The sequence below is a fragment of the Podarcis raffonei genome, chromosome 17 (genome assembly GCF_027172205.1).
Source record: "Podarcis raffonei isolate rPodRaf1 chromosome 17, rPodRaf1.pri, whole genome shotgun sequence".
NCBI lineage: Eukaryota > Metazoa > Chordata > Lepidosauria > Squamata > Lacertidae > Podarcis > Podarcis raffonei.
Genome location: NC_070618.1, coordinates 8,555,226 through 8,572,455, shown reverse-complemented (window position 1 = coordinate 8,572,455; position 17,230 = coordinate 8,555,226). Strand labels below are relative to the sequence as shown.

Here is a 17,230-nt window from a genome sequence, read left to right as displayed (position 1 = left end):
CTTTGCTGTCTTGGCTTAATTAACATTGTCGTGGTGTTTGCCATGCCCCTTCTGATTACCTGTGGTTCCCCTTCCCCACTAAGATGATAGAGAGAGGTGTGCCCTCAAAAATTAGGGGGAGAGGAAATTATTGATACGACTTTTGCACCAGTTGGCGGATCTCTGAGTTCTAGTTGAGGGGGGAAATCCCACAAACCTGAAGTCTGCCCATCCATGGAGTGCAATATATGATCATTACGTTACTTTTACTGGTAACCAACAGGGTTGTTCTTATTCAATCACAAGCAGAAAACAATGGTCCAGATTCTTCAGTGCCACATTTCTCTGTAAACATAGGTAAAGGTAAAGGGGCCCCTGACAATTAGGTCCAGTCGTGACCGACTGGGGTTGCGGCGCTCATCTCGCTTTATTGGCCGAGGAAACCGGCGTACAGCTTCCGGGTCATGTGGCCAGCATGACTAAGCCGCTTCTGGCGAACAAGAGCAGCGCACGGAAACGCCGTTTACCTTCCCACCGGAGCGGTACCTATTTATCTACTTGCACTTTGACGTGCTTTCAAACTGCTAGGTTGGCAGGAGCATGGACTGAGCCACGGGCGCTCGCCCTGTCGCGGGGATTCGAACCGCCAACCTTCTGATTGGCAAGTCCTAGGCTCTGTGGTTTAACCCACAGCGCCACCCGCGTCCCTTCTGTAAACATAACTGCCATCAAAAGTTTGTGAGCTCACAGGCCTCTGTAAGACAGGGTGGTTTTTGGTTGTTGGTTTTTTTAGTGGTGGTGATCAGTGTTGTATTCTTTGAACTCACTAAAAGGTACATCCACTTGCCTAAGGTGTCCCCTGCAGTATGTAGAAGCCATTGCCTTATTTTTGGGTAGCCCCATTTTGCTTCCAAACTGATAGGCACCCAGCCACCTGAGTTAGATGGTGTTGTTGAACTGTCAAATAAAATGTTACAGTATACTCTCCCTCCTACAAGGTGCTCCTATTTAGGGTTCCAGGCCATTTCCTCAAGAGCATTCCTACATGCACACACCATTTCTCCCTTTCCCAGCTGTTACTGCACATTCTGCAACTACCCTAAATCAGTATTTTTGGTTAACCGCTACCCTTAGGTGTTTTTTTGTTTTATTAAAATACGTTTGCTGCTCCTGCAAACTTCAAGGTTACCCTGAACATGCTGATACCTCCCTCTTGTCTCTCTCTGCCTCCTTGTTGACTCCAATCCTGTCAACATTCATCACCTGCGTTTGCTGTCAAGTTTCATCAGCTTTTGATGGAATGGAGATGACAGATTTGTATCACTTAATGTGTTAATCATCTTATCAGTGCTGTGTCAGCATATTAATCCCCACTGCAATTATATATTTTTATGTAATTACCACTACCTCTTTTTTTTGCATTTTGTTTCCCTCTGACCTGCTTATTTTTTGCCCAACCCCTTCACAACTATGTGTGTGTATACATGCCTGTCAATTTAGGATTACATTTCATTCATCTGATGTTCTAGACTCCATTCCACAACAGCTTATGCCGCAATAAATTCCATAGCATTCAAGGTACCAAAAGACCATTTATTGTTCTTGTCTCCAATATCATTTCTCGTCCCCTATGACCCCATCTGTACTATATCCTATCACTTTAAACTGTTGTGGCTTCCCCCACAAAATCCTGGGCAGTGTGGGTTGTTAAGGGTGCTGAGAGTTTGTTAGGAGACTCCCATTCCCCTCAGAGAGCTACAGTTTCCGGAGCAGTTTAGCAGTCAATCTCTCTTCCTAGGAAACTGGGAATTGTAACTCTTTGCGAGGAACAGGGCCTCCTAGCAACTCTCAGCCAACTTAGCCCACAGTACTTCCCAGAACTCTTTGGAGGGGAAGCCGTGGCAGTTTAAGTGGTATGAAAGTGCTTTAAATGTATAGTGCATATGGGGCCTATTTATACACTCTCATTTACTCAGCATCCAGTGTGCCCCCACCACTTTCAGGAAGGATCAGAAAACATTCATCAACCCCTTTATAATATTCAACACAAAGCCATGTAATAGCAGCAGCACACAATTGCAGATGAAATAGGAAATGTGAAGGGCTTTATAAAGATACCATTGCAGGACAAAGATGGCAACGTTACTTAGCCAGCTGATTCACCCGTCTCTCCTGACTCATTTGAACCGGTTCCTGCCTCCTTGGGCGCAGCCCACCAGCACCTTTTCTGTTCTTGAGCAGCTTGCATTTATTTTAACGAGACACGTGACGGAGACAACGCTGGTGGGCACTCAAGTTGGGAAAGGCTGCCTTTGTGGATTATACCAATTGTTCCCTCCCAGAACTTGGGAGCAAAATCGAAGGCGTAGGGGTCATTGAAACTGAATCGAAAGCCTCCACGGGGTGGAGAAAAATCTCTTATTTTAAAAAGCCCAAAAGCTATACAGTGGTACCTCTGGTTAAGTACTTAATTCGTTCCGGAGGTCCGTGCTTAACCTGAAACTGTTCTTAACCTGAAGCATCACTTTAGCGCCAGGACGACGGCAGCCCCGACGTGCTGCTTAGCATCCCCTCCAACCAGTGCAGCATCTTAATGTAGTGATTTCCCCCTCTGCATCCCTTTCATAACTCTATTTTTATAAATCATTTGTCCATCCATAGTTCAAATTTTTACTGTAAGTTTTCTGTCAACCCTACCAATGTATGTAACTCTTTACAATAGCTTTTCAACTAAATTATAAACTTTCCCCATTCTTTATTAAAGAGGTCCTCTTCCTGGTTTCTAATTCTGCCTGGAAGCTTTGCCATCTCGACTTCGTTCATCAGTTTTGTCTGCCCCTCTTCTTTGGTGGGAGTCGTAGACCCTTAGGATCAAATAGTCCAACCCCCTGCAAAACACAGTCAGTCGCAGCCAAAGCAGCCTGGCTCCATCAGTGCCGGATTTCTGTATCAGGCAAGCCAAACTCCCTTATTTTCGAGGCTGCTGGTCCCTTATTTTCAAATCTGTAAGTTGACAGCTATGGTCAGGGTCCCTTTCCAACTCTTTTTCTGATTCTATGTGTAAGGCAACCAGAGAACTTATAGCAGTCGGAGCGCCCTCTGGCGGCTGGCTGAGCGCATGGCGGCCATTGCAGAAGGCCCGGAGGGAGCGAGGGCTAGAAGCGCGTGAGTCGCTGGTTACCCGGGCAACCGAAACAAACAGGGGCGCGCCGGCAGAGCGCGTGCGTGTCTTCTCTCTCTCTCTCTTTTTTTGCAGCGGGGAGATCTAGAAGATGCGCCTTCAGTGCAGGATGGTGCAGGCAGAGGAAGGTGCGTGAAAAGAAGACTCTGCAGAGCCACAGTTCCTTCCGGGAGAAAATTCCGGCACCTGGAGGAGTTTGCCTCTGCGCATATGCAGAGTGCATATCCTCTTTTAAGAGTGCAACGTTGTTGTTTGGGGGGGGGGAAACGGCTTAAAGGGGGTGTGATTTCTGAGTATGTGCAGAGCGCACTCCTTTTCCGACGGGAAGCAACTTTCTCAGCCAATCGCTCCGAGCAGGAGCAGAAAGCTCCCTTCTCTTTTTGGAAAAAATTCCGTTTTATCGGAAGGAAAGAAGAAGAGTACAACGGAAACAATATGGGAATGAAAGAGACGACCCCTATTGAAAAGTGGTCTTCCCCGCAGAAGGCCACCTGGTGTCCAGCAAACCTGGCTTCTGTAAACCTGCAGTTTTAGGGGGAAAGTGGGACAGCTTGGCGCTAGAAGGCTGGTGTTTGTAGAGGAGGGAATGAGATACTTTCCGCTTTCTTTCCATATCTGCCCAGGATGCCACTGAGAGAGAGCCAGGGTAGTGGCCATATACAAAAGAGGACAATGTCCTTGTAATACTTGTGCAGAAGTAATAATAATAATAATAATAATAATAATAATAATAATAATAATTCAAAGTAAGGTGCAAGTCAGGCAATCCAAATCCTGTCCCATGAAAGTTGTCAATTCTCATTGTATAGAATTTCTAAAATAAAAACAATAGCCTCATCCCAGTATACCTGAAGGGTACCTCCACCCCCATCACTTAGCCCAGACACTGAGGTCTACCTTCGATGGTCTTCTGGCGGTTCCCTCACTACGAAGTGTGAAGTTACATGGAACCAGGCAGAGGGCCTTCTCGGTAGTGGCACCTTCCCTGTGGAACGCCCTCCCTTCAGATGTCAAGGAGATGAAGAACTGCATAACTTTTAAAAGACACCTGAGAACAACCCTGTATTGTGAAGTTTTTAATGTGTGATGTTTTATTATATTTATTATGGGTTATTGGGTTGTTGTTTTCATTTTGATTATATATTTTGTGGTTTTGTGTTCTGATTTTGTTCTGTGAGCCGCCCTGAGAGGTCTGAGTATAGGGTGGTATATAAATTCAATAAATAAATAATAAATAGTAATAATATATATGCTGTAAGTCGCCCAGAGTGGTTGGAGAAACCCAGCCAGATGAGCGGGGTATAAGTAATAAAATTATTATTATTATTATTATTATTATTATTATTATTATTATTATTTTGTTTATATGCTCCCTATCTGACTGGGTTTCCCCAGCCACTCTGGGCAGCCCCCAACAGAATATTAAAAACACAATAAAGCATCAAACATTAAAAACCTCCTGATTTCAGCTGGTGTAGGTGTATCTGAGGCAGTGTGTGAATTCAAAAGGTAGAATTGCATTCTGACAGTGTACCCTGGTTCTCATTCCGATACCCTGATATTCAAGGGAGATGCAGGGTTGCCAGCAGTCGCAATACACAAAATGCCAAAGCCATTGCTTTGCTGGAACAAAGTAACCTTTAATTAGGTGGAAAAACTCCTTGTTAGTTAAAAGTCAGTGCACAGGGAGCATTTGTTCTGTATGTAATTGCTGGTAATTTGAGGTTTGAGTGCACAGGTTGCAGACATTAAAACCCACCTGTTCTTTTTGCTTCCTTTGCAGTTTCTCTCCCTGGTTTTCAATCAGGTGAAAGGTAAGAGAGAAATTCCAGGGCCTCTGTGGTTACTTGCTCCAAGTTCTGTAACCATCGCTCACTTTTTCCTTGACTGCAGCTTCTTAGACGAGCTTTCATAGAATCATAGAATCATAGAATCATAGAATCATAGAGTTGGAAGAGACCACAAGGGCCATCGAGTCCAACCCCCTGCCAAGCAGGAAACACCATCAGAGCACTCCTGACATATGGTTGTCAAGCCTCTGCTTAAAGACCTCCAAAGAAGGAGACTCCACCACACTCCTTGGCAGCAAATTCCACTGTCGAACAGCTCTTACTGTCAGGAAGTTCTTCCTAATGTTTAGGTGGAATCTTCTTTCTTGTAGTTTGGATCCATTGCTCCGTGTCCGCTTCTCTGGAGCAGCAGAAAACAACCTTTCTCCCTCCTCTATGTGACATCCTTTTATATATTTGAACATGGCTATCATATCACCCCTTAACCTCCTCTTCTCCAGGCTAAACATGCCCAGCTCCCTTAGCCGTTCCTCATAAGGCATCGTTTCCAGGCCTTTGACCATTTTGGTTGCCCTCCTCTGGACACGTTTCAGTTTGTCAATGTCCTTCTTGAACTGTGGTGCCCAGAACTGGACACAGTACTCCAGGTGAGGTCTGACCAGAGCAGAATACAGTGGCACTATTACTTCCCTTGATCTAGATGCTATACTCCTATTGATGCAGCCCAGAATTGCATTGGCTTTTTTAGCTGCCGCGTCACACTGTTGGCTCATGTCAAGTTTGTGGTCAACCAAGACTCCTAGATCCTTTTCACATGTAGTGCTCTCAAGCCAGGTGTCACCCATCTTGTATTTGTGCCTCTCATTTTTTTTGCCCAAGTGCAATACTTTACATTTCTCCCTGTTAAAATTCATCTTGTTTGTTTTGGCCCAGTTCTCTAATCTGTCAAGGTCGTTTTGAAGTGTGTTCCTGTCCTCTGGGGTGTTAGCCACCCCTCCCAGTTTGGTGTCATCTGCAAATTTGATCAGGATGCCCTTGAGTCCATCATCCAAGTCGTTGATAAAGATGTTGAATAAGACCGGGCCCAAGACAGAACCCTGTGGCACCCCACTAGTCACTCTTCTCCAGGATGAAGAGGAACCATTGATGAGCACCCTTTGGGTTCGGTCAGTCAGCCAGTTACAAATCCACTGAGTGGTAGCATAGTCAAGACCGCATTTTACCAGCTTCTTTACAAGAATATCATGGGGCACCTTGTCAAATGCCTTGCTGAAATCAAGGTAGGCTACATCCACTGCGTTCCCTTCATCTACCAGGCTTGTAATTCTGTCAAAAAACGAGATCAGGTTAGTCTGACATGACTTATTTTTCAGAAATCCATGCTGACTATTGGTGATCACAGCATTCCTTTCCAGGTGCTCACAGACTGTTTGCTTAATGATCTGCTCCAGAATCTTCCCTGGTATTGATGTCAGACTGACTGGGCGGTAATTATTTGGGTCCTCTCTTTTCCCCTTTTTGAAAATAGGGACAACATTTGCCCTCCTCCAGTCTGCCGGGACTTCGCCTGTTCTCCAGGAATTCTCAAAGATGACTGCCAGTGGTTCTGAAATCACATCTGCCAGTTCTTTTAATACTCTTGGATGCAGTTCATCTGGCCCTGGAGACTTGAATACATCTAGACTAGCCAAGTATTCTTGTACTATCTCCTTAGTTATTCTGGGCTGTGTTTCCTCTGCTGAATCATTTGCTCCAAATTCTTCAGGTCGGGCATTGTTTTCTTTATCGGAGAAGACTGAGGCAAAGAAGGCATTGAGGAGTTCAGCCCTTTCTGTGTCCCCTGTTTGCATTTCACCATCTTCTCCTCTGAGTGACCCCACTGTTTCTTTGTTCTTCCTTTTGCTACGAACATACCCATAAAAGCCTTTTTTGTTGCTTTTAACCTCTCTAGCAAGCCTGAGTTCATTCTGTGCTTTAGCTTTTCTGACTTTGTGTCTACACGTGCTGGCTATTTGTTTGAATTCCTCTTTGGTGGTTTCCCCCCTTTTCCATTTTTTGTACACATCCTTTTTTAATCTTAACTCAGTTAAAAGTTCTTTAGATAGCCACCCTGGCTTCTTTAGGCACCTTCCATGTTTCCGTCTCATTGGTATTGCCTGAAGTTGTGCTTTTACTATCTCCCTCTTAACAAACTCCCAGCCATCATGAACTCCCTTTCCTTTTAGTATTACTGTCCATGGGATATCACCCAGCACTTCCCTAAGTTTTATGAAGTCGGCTTTCTTAAAGTCGAGAAATTGAGTCCTAGTATGCTTGGCTGCTCCTTTCCGCTGTATAGTAAACTTCAGAAGAGCATGATCACTCGCGCCTAATGATCCTTCCACTTCTACCCCACTAACCAGGTCATCAACATTGGTTAGGACCAGATCTAAAATGGCTGTTCCTCTTGTAGCTTCTCCCACTTTCTGGACAATGAAGTTGTCTGCAAGGCCAGTGAGGAATCTGTTTGACCTTATGCTCTTGGCTGAGTTTGACATCCAACAAATATCCGGGTAATTGAAGTCCCCCATTACTACTATCTCCCTTCCTTTTGCATGCTTGGCCATCTGTTCCAGGAAGGCATCATCTATGTCCTCCGTTTGGCTTGAGGATCTATAGTAAACTCCCACAATGAGGTCACTGTTATTCTTCTCTCCCTTAATTTTGACCCAAATGCTCTCACTTTGGCTTTGAGGTTCTAAATCTTGGATCTCTTCACAGGTATACACATCCCTGACATATAACGCCACTCCTCCTCCTTTCTTGTCTGGTCTGTTTCTCTGAAATAGATTGTATCCCTCCATTATTACATTCCAATCGTGGGACTTATCCCACCAGGTTTCAGTGATGCCTATTATGTCATATTTAGTTTGCTGTACCAAGAGCTCAAGCTCATCTTGTTTATTTCCCATACTTTGCGCATTAGTGTACAGACATTGAAGTCCATTAATCATTCCCCCGTGTCTCTTATTTAAGGATTTTTTCCTCCCACCACTAGGTCTGCGTGCTGTTTGCTCCATTCGGTCTATGACATTTGGATGATCATCTTCATCAATTGATAGACTCCTACCTTCAGGAGCACTGTCTCCCTCCCCCACATTAGTCAGTTTAAAGCCCTCCTGATGAGGTTTCTGAGATTTTTTGCAAAAACATTCCTACCAACCGTTGTGAGGTGCAGCCCATCGCTTGCCAGAAGTCCATCTTCAAGAAACTGCATTCCGTGATCTAAGAATCCAAACCGTTCCTGTTTACACCATTTGCGAAGCCAGTTGTTCACTTCCACTATTTTTCCCTCTCTCCCTGGGCCACGTCGTTCAACTGGGAGGACAGATGAGATGACAATTTGTGCATTTAATTGCTTCAATTTCCTGCCCAGAGCCTCGTAATCTCTTTTGATCTTCTGGAGGCTATTGCTTGCAGTGTCATTGGTTCCCACATGAACCAAGAGGAAGGGGTATTTGTCAGTGGGTTTTATGATTCCTTGCAGTCGTTCAGTTACATCTTGGATCTTAGCCCTGGGGAGACAGCACACTTCCCGAGACATCTTGTCAGGCCCACAGATCACTGCTTCTGTTCCCCTCAGTAGGGAATCCCCTATCACCACTACACGCCTCCTCTTAGGTCTGGTCGGGGTTCTTCCGTGAGCTGTCCGTTCCAAGGTCGCCTGCACATTCCCTGAAGACTGCCTTTGCTGCTCGTCTTCATATACCTGATCGACTGTAATGAGGGAGAGATCCTCAAATGGAGTCTGCTCTTCGTCTTCCATGCTAGGGGAAAGGACCTCAAAGCGATTGCGTATTTCTAAACAATCAGAGCGAACCCTGGGCCTCCTACTTCTTTGAGTCACGTTTCTCCATATATCTGGCTCCTGTGTTGGTGAACTAGCCTCCTTCTCAGGGGAGTCCCCTGTCTCCTCCTTGGTGAGACGGTGTGCTCTGTTGCTTCCAAGAAGAGCTCCAGCTCTCTAATTCTTTGGAGCGTAGCTACACGTTCCTCCAGTTGCTGGACTTTGTCTTCTAAGAGGGCAATCAACATGCAATTGCTGCAGGTAAAGCTGCCTGCAACCTTTGGGAAGATGGCAAACATTGCGCAGGAACCACAGGCGACTGCAGCTGTTCCCTCACCCTCCATCTTGAGAAGGTGTCGTTGGGGGTGACTACAGCGGTCCTCCATCATAAAAAGCGTGAAGACAGGACAAATAAATCCCCCCAAATAAACCTATATCTCCCCCAACAAACGTTTGAGACTAGCTCCCCTAAATCTAAAAGATGGATCAAACTGCGCGCGCCGCTAGGCGCGCGCCGCTGCCCTACAAGCTCTGACAAGCTCCTCCCACAGCTAATCCCCTACCTCAACAGAAGCCCTGCCCCCTCTGACCTTTGCACAGAGAAAGCAGCTAATCAGCCACAAGAAACTCACACAAGAAAACCCTTTTTGTTCCTTCTTCAGCCGCTGCCCTACAAGCTCTGACAAGCTCCTCCCACAGCTAATCCCCTACCTCAACAGAAGCCCTGCCCCCTCTGACCTTTGCACAGAGAAAGCAGCTAATCAGCCACAAGAAACTCACACAAGAAAACCCTTTTTGTTCCTTCTTCAGCCGCTGCCCTACAAGCTCTGACAAGCTCCTCCCACAGCTAATCCCCTACCTCAACAGAAGCCCTGCCCCCTCTGACCTTTGCACAGAGAAAGCAGCTAATCAGCCACAAGAAACTCACACAAGAAAACCCTTTTTGTTCCTTCTTCAGCCGCTGCCCTACAAGCTCTGAGTTGAGTGTGATTTTAATTGTTGCTTGGGACATGCATTTTACAATATCCGGCCTGCAAGATATTTCAGCAACACTAGAAAACAAAAATGAGAAGAGAGCAGAACTCACGCATTATAACCCCACCTGTAACTTCTACATATTAATGATGTTGGGCAAAGTATATGAATAATGACTTCACTTTTTTTCTTTCCCAACAAAATCTTATTCGATGCCTGTTATTAGGAATATATTGTTTTTCAAGTTGAGCCCTCCCGATCCACTGTTGCACCAGCCACAAAACTTGTGGCACCTTAAAGAGTTTTAAAGCATTTATTTACATTTGTATCCCATCTCTCCTCCATAGAGCTGAAAGCACAGTAAGTGGTTCTCTTTTCCCTTTTTATTCTCAGCACAATCTGAAGGGAAGAGTAGGCTGAGTAGCCTACACAGTCACTCAACTCTTTTCATGGCTGAGGGGGTCTTCCCAGTCCTATTTGGATGTTCTAATCCAGAGTTTCCCAAACTTGGGTCTCCAGCTGTTTCTAGACTACATTTCCCATCATCTCTGCCTACTGGTCCTAGCTAGGGGTGATGGGAGTTGTAGTCCAAAAAAATAGCCAGCGACCCAAGTTTGGGAACCCCTGCTCTAACAACTGTACCATTATCAAAGTAACATATTTATTGTTCGATCTGTCAAGAGCTGGTCCCTGCATAGAGGAGAGAGACATTTTAAGTTAGAGCTTAATAATTATTTCACTATTAATGTACTTCTTCTTAATTGTATTTCACTATTAATATACTTCTTCTTAATTGTATTTCACTATTAATATACTTCTTCTTAATTTATTTCAGTTCAACAATTACTTTGATAAAATACATATTTTCTTATGTGCAAATAGATACCTATTAGGTCCATAAATTACCATATAGCATATATTCAACACAAAAAACAGGGACAAATTGTTGTTGACAAAGGACAGCTGGACATATAAAGGGCCCCATTGCCTTCAGTAGCTTAGGGCCTCGTCAAACCTAAATCTGGCCCTGCTGGGGGTTGGACTAGATGCCCCTTGCGGTCCCAACTCTACAATTCTGTGATTCTACGTAAGCCAGGCTTTGACTGTTCAGAGTTCTGAAAGCTCACCTGGACACAGGCAGAGGAAACTGAAGGGGACTGTAGAGTCTCTCTACCTATTATTCTGTGCTAATCTGTGTTTATCTCTCCTGTAGCAACTGATTGTCCATGGATGTGGGAGGAGGGACAAAGGCAGGTGCTGATACTGGCTATGAGACTAGATTTTCATTGAGGTGTAGTCCTGGGGAAGAATGCATATGACAAATAGCAAATAAACCCGGGAGGGCTTCCTGTATCAAACAAGAAAAGGGTGTGTCGGAATTCTCCTGTCAAAGTAATTATTTGGCAGTATGTTTGGTTCTTTTATAATGTACTAAACTCACCCCTCCCCATTTACACTGTCCCGCATAAGAAAACAAGAACGTCTGCAGATTAATTCAGTGGTGCTCACTCCCGGTTTAGTAGGCATATTGCAGCTTTACTTTCTCTATTATGTATGTCAGGCTGATAGCTCAGTCGGAACCATAGCTGTCAACTTTTCCCTTTTCTTGCGAGGAATCCTATTCGGAATAAAGGAATTTCCCTTAAAAAAGGAAAAAGTTGACAGCTATGGTCGGAACAGTTTGAGACTGTTCGTCTGAGGGTTGTGCGTTTGAGCCCCACCTTGCAGGGTGTTGGGCCTCCTCGAACCCACAACCCTACAATTCTGTGATTCTATACTCCTTAGTAACATTCTAGGACCGCCTGTGCACCTGAGCCCAGTCACAAAAACTGTTTTATATCTTTCAACTTCTAGGTGTTGGATTGTACAGCAATGATGGAAGCAAACCTGGAAGCAAATCAGGAAGGAACAGGAAAAAGGTATCTGTTTACATACAGAGTTTTGGAGCTACCTTGGCCTGTTTCGTGGTTCTAGATTACGCCAGTCTGTCATTTCTAGCACGTCAACAATCTGAGCTGGGATCGCCACACAGTTTCTGCCTGACTGGGCTTTTGTTGTTGTTGTTTAGTCGTGTCCGCCTCTTTGTGACCCCCTGGACCAGAGCACGCCAGGCACTTCTGTCTTCCACTGCCCCCCGGGGTTTGGTGAAACTCATGCTGGTAGCTTCGAGAACACTGTCCAACCACCTCGCCCTCTGTCGTCCCCTTCTCCTTGTGCCCTCCATCTTTCCCAACATCAGGGTCTTTTCCAGGGATTCTTCTCTTCTCATGAGGTGGCCAAAGTATTGGAGCCTCAGCTTCAGGATCAATTTCAGTTTCTTCAGCACCAGTGGTTGGTGCATAAACTTGGATTACTGTGATGTTAAAAGGTTTGCCTTGGATTTGTATCGAGATCATTCTATCATTTTTGAGATTGCATCCCAGTACAGCTTTCGCCACTCTTTTGTTGACTATGAGGGCCACTCCATTTCTTTTACGGGATTCTTGCCCACAGTAGTAGATATGACGGTCATCTGAACTGAATTCGCCCATTCCTGTCCATTTTAGTTCACTGATGCCCAGGATGTCAATATTTATTCTTGCCATCTCATTTTTGACCACCTCCAACTTACCCAGGTTCATGGTTCTTACATTCCAGGTTCCTATGCAATATTTTTCTTTACAGCATTGGACTTTCCTTTCGCTTCCAGGCATATCGGCAACTGAGCGACCTTTCAGCTTTGGCCCAGCCGCTTCATCAGCTCTGAATCTACTAGTACTTGTACTGACTGGGCTAAGTACAGCCAAATACCTGGCTAGAGGGCAGCCAGCAAAATAGGAGCCTGGTCACCTGCAAATCCTTTGGAGAAAGTTGGCTGTAGGAAGGGTATTTTAAAAAAACAAATTTGCTGGGATCTGTCGGAGATAGAACCACAAAACTCATCCATAACTGGGCCTTAGTCTCTGGTTGGGGCTGCCTGTACTTTTGCCTTGTGTGCTACAGATGTGCAGTATCAGCCTCTGTGATTGATCAAGTCAAGGTCAAGGTACCCCTGCCCGTACGGGCCAGTCTTGACAGACTCTGGGGTTGTGCGCCCATCTCACTTAAGAGGCCAGGGGCCAGCACTGTCCGGAGACACTTCTGGGTCACGTGGCCAGCGTGACAAAGCTGCATCTGGCGAGCCAGCGCAGCACACGGAAACGCCGTTTACCTTCCCGCCAGTAAGCGCTCCCTATTTATTTACTTGCACCTGGGGGTGCTTTCGAACTGCTAGGTTGGCAGGCACTGGGACCGAGCAACGGGAGCGCACCCCGCCGCGGGGATTCGAACCGCCGACCTTTCGATCGGCAAGCCCTAGGCGCTGAGGCTTTTACCCACAGCGCCACCCGCGTCCCCTGTGATTGATAGACAGTCTCAATTACAAGGAAATCCTAGATCCTTGATCTCACCACCTTGCCAGGTCAACAGCTACTCTCAGCAAGACTGTGGGATGGAGAACGCCCCACCCACACTAGGTCTGGTCCCTGACTGCGCTGTACTTAACTTCCCTGCCTTTTTAACAAACTGCTGAAAAGGGAGGGAACGCAGAGCTCTCTCATTCTCTCTTCCTCTCTTGGTATTTACTCTCCTGCCCCTGTCTGTCAAGAAAACATCATAAGCCCTGCTTGGTTAGGAGGCTGTTTGCTTATAAAAAGTGCCTTGGCTTGTCCTGGCTTGAAGAAAAGGCCTATCGCCTCAGGTGCAAAGGTGTCTCTCAAGGAAGCCTTTGCCTAGGAGCATGTTTTGTACATGACGGAATGACTTTGGAGTTCAAATGTAATTAGCAAAGTCCATTATCAGGTTTTTTTTTGGTTTTTGGTTTTTATTTGCATCAAATGAACATAATAACCTGTCATCTTCTTGTCAGTTTTCTGTAAGCATTCTCAAGGCAGAGCAGTAGGAACAGGGAAGTAGGAATACAGGAACCCTCAAGACTCCAGCCTGCTTCTGGAAATGCAAATAATAAAAATAAAACAGAATAAGCTCTTTGACTGGAATTCTAATAAGAACATTTTGCATAGACTGTCTGGTGTTCTGATCCCAAACATTTGCACTGGTATAATATGCTTGCAAGGCAGTGATGGCGAAGGGGCTTGAAGAACTCAGAGAAGCTATGAACTACGCCGAGCAGGGCACACAAGATGAACAGGTCATAGTGGAGAGTTTTGACCAAACGTGATCCACCTGGAGGAGGAACCAGCAAGCCACTCCAGTATCCTTGCCAAGAAAACTCCATGGACAAAGGCAACAGGCATATAAAAGTTATGACGCTGGAAGATGAGCCCCTCAGGTCGGAAGGCGTCCAACATGCTACTGGGGAAGAGCGGAGGGCAAGTACAAGTAGATCCAGAGCTGATGAAGCGGCTGGGCCAAAGCCGAAAGGACGCTCAGTTGCGGATATGCCTGGAAGAGAAAGGAAAGTCCAATGCTGTAAAGAAAAATATTGCATAGGAACCTGGAATGTAAGAACCATGAACCTGGGTAAGTTGGAGGTGGTAAAAAATGAGATGGCAAGAATAAATATTGACATCCTGGGCATCAGTGAACTAAAATGGACGGGAATGGGCGAATTCAGTTCGGATGACCATCACATCTACTACTGTGGGCAAGAAACCCGTAAAAGAAATGGAGTGGCTCTCATAGTCAACAAAAGAGTGGCGAAAGCTGTACTGGGATGCAATCTCAAAAATGATAGAATGATCTCGATACGAATCCAAGGCAGACCTTTTAACATCACAGTAATCCAAGTTTATGCACCAACCACTGGTGCTGAAGAAACTGAAATTGACCAATTCTATGAAGACTTACAACACCTTATAGAAGTGACACCAAAGAAAGATATTCTTCTCATTATAGGGGATTGGAATGCTATAGTAGGGAGGCAAGAGATAAAAGGAACAACTGGCAAGTTTGGCCTTGGAGAGCAAAATGAAGCAGGGCAAAGGCTAATAGAGTTCTGTCAAGAGAACAAGCTGGTCATCACAAACACGCTTTTCCAACAACACAAGAGACGACTCTACACATGGACATCAGCAGATGGGCAGCATCGAAATCAGATTGATTATATTCTCTGCAGCCAAAGATGGAGAAGCTCTATACAGTCAGCAAAAACAAGACCTGGAGCTGACTGTGGCTCAGATCATCAGCTTCTTATAGCAAAATTCAAGCTTAAACTGAAGAAAGTAGGAAAAACCACAGGGCCGGCAAGATACAACCTAAGTCAAATCCCTTATGAATACACAGTGGAAGTGAGGAACAGGTTTAAGGATTTAGATTTGGTGGACAGAGTGCCTGAAGAACTATGGATGGAGGCTCGTAACATTGTACAGGAGGCAGCAACGAAAACCATCCCAATGAAAAGGAAATGCAAGAAAGCAAAGTGGCTGTCCAATGAGGCCTTACAAATAGCGGGGGAGAGAAGGCAAGCAAAATGCGAGGGAGATAGTGAAAGATACAGGAAATTGAATGCAGATTTCCAAAGAATAGCAAGGAGAGACAAGAAGGCCTTCTTAAACGAGCAATGCAAACAAATAGAGGAAAACAACAGAATGGGAAGAACCAGAGATCTGTTCAAGAAAATTGGAGATATGAAAGGAACATTTCGTACAAAGATTACCATAATAAAGGACAAAAGTGGTAAGGACCTAACAGAAGCAAAAGACATCAAGAAGAGGTGGCAAGAATACACAGAGGAATTATACCAGAAAGATATGGATGTCTCGTATACCCCAGGTAGTGTAGTTGCTGACCTTGAGCCAGACATCCTGGAGAGTGAAGTCAAATGGGCCTTAGAAAGCACTGCAAATAACAACGCCAGTGGAAGTGATGGTATTCCAGCTGAACTATTTAAAATTTTAAAAGATGATGCTGTTAAGGTGCTACACTCAATATGCCAGCAAATTTGGAAAACTCAGCAGTGGCCAGAAGATTGGAGAAGATCAGTCTACATCCCAATCCCAAAGAAGGGCAGTGCCAAAGAATGCTCCAACTACCGCACAATTGCACTCTTTTCACACGCTAGCAAGGTTATGCTTAAAATTCTACAAGGAAGGCTCAAGCAGTATGTGGATCGAGAACTCCCAGAAGTGCAAACTGGATTTAGAAGAGGCAGAGGAACCAGAGACCAAATTGCAAACATGCGCTGGATTATGGAGAAAGCTAGAGAGTTCCAGAAAGACATCTACTTCTGCTTCATTGACTTTGCAAAAACCTTTGACTGCGTCGACCACAGCAAATTATGGCAAGTTCTTAAAGAAATGGGAGTGCCTGATCACCTCATCTGTCTCCTGAGAAATCTCTATGTGGGACAAGAAGCTACAGTTAGAACTGGATATGGAACAACTGATTGGTTCAAAATTGGGAAAGGAGTACGACAAGGCTGTATTTTGTCTCCCTGCTTATTTAATTTATATGCAGAATACATCATGCGAAAGGCTGGGCTGGATGAATCCCAAGCTGGAATTAAGATTGCCGGAAGAAATATCAACAACCTCAGATATGCAGATGACACAACCTTGATGGCAGAAAGTGAGGAGGAATTAAAGAACCTTTTAATGAGGGTGAAAGAGGAGAGCGCAAAATATGGTCTGAGGCTCAACATCAAAAAACGAAGATCATGGCCACTGGTCCCATCACCTCCTGGCAAATAGAAGGGGAAGAAATGGAGGCAGTGAGAGATTTTACTTTCTTGGGCTCCATGATCACTGCAGATGGTGACAGCAGCCACGAAATTAAAAGACGCCTGCTTCTTGGGAGAAGGGCAATGACAGGCCTAGACAGCATCTTGAGAAGTAGAGACGTCACCTTGCCAACAAAGGTCCGTATAGTTAAAGCCATGGTTTTCCCAGTAGTGATGTATGGAAGTGAGAGCTGGACCATAAAGAAGGCTGATCGCCGAAGAATTGATGCTTTTGAATTATGGTGCTGGAGAAGACTCTTGAGAGTCTCATGGACTGCAAGAAGATCAAACGCATCCATTCTTAAGGAAATCAGCCCTGAGTGCTCACTGGAAGGACAGATCGTGAAGCTGAGGCTCCAGTACTTTGGCCACCTCATGAGAAGAGAAGACTCCCTGGAGAAGACACTGATGCTGGGAAAGATGGAGGGCACAAGGAGAAGGGGGCGACAGAGAACGAGATGGTTGGATAGTGTTTTTGAGGTTACCAGCATGAGTTTGACCAAACTGCGGGAGGTAGTGGAGGACAGAGGTGCCTGGCATGCTCTGGTCCATGGGGTCACGAAGAGTCGGACACGACTAAACAACAACAACAACAAATATGCTTGCAAGGGACACGGGTGGCGCTGTGGTCTAAACCACTGAGCCTCTTGGGCTTGCCAATCAGAAGGTCGGCGGTTCGAATCCCCGCGACGGGGTGAGCTCCTGTTGCTCAGTCCCAGCTCCTGTCAACCCAGCAGTTTGAAAGCACACCAAAAAGTGCAAGTACGTAGATGAATAGGTAC

At 45.3% G+C, this 17,230-nt stretch overlaps 1 protein-coding gene across 2 annotated transcripts in view; it reads left to right on the top strand.

Moving 5' to 3' along the window:
• Positions 1-3,163: 3,163 nt before the first annotated feature.
• THEGL (theg spermatid protein like) overlaps positions 3,164-17,230 on the top strand; it is a 33,457-nt gene continuing 19,390 nt past the window's right edge. Inside the window, exons 1-3 of one of the 2 annotated variants that reach the window (XM_053370892.1) lie at positions 3,238-3,288; positions 4,944-4,974; positions 11,606-11,670. In XM_053370892.1, coding sequence (XP_053226867.1) covers positions 11,624-11,670 — 47 coding nt within the window. In that variant the 5' untranslated portion in view covers positions 3,238-3,288; positions 4,944-4,974; positions 11,606-11,623. Of the gene's footprint in view, positions 3,289-4,943; positions 4,975-11,605; positions 11,671-17,230 lie in introns of both variants that reach the window. The other variant, XM_053370891.1, reaches the window with a different exon arrangement.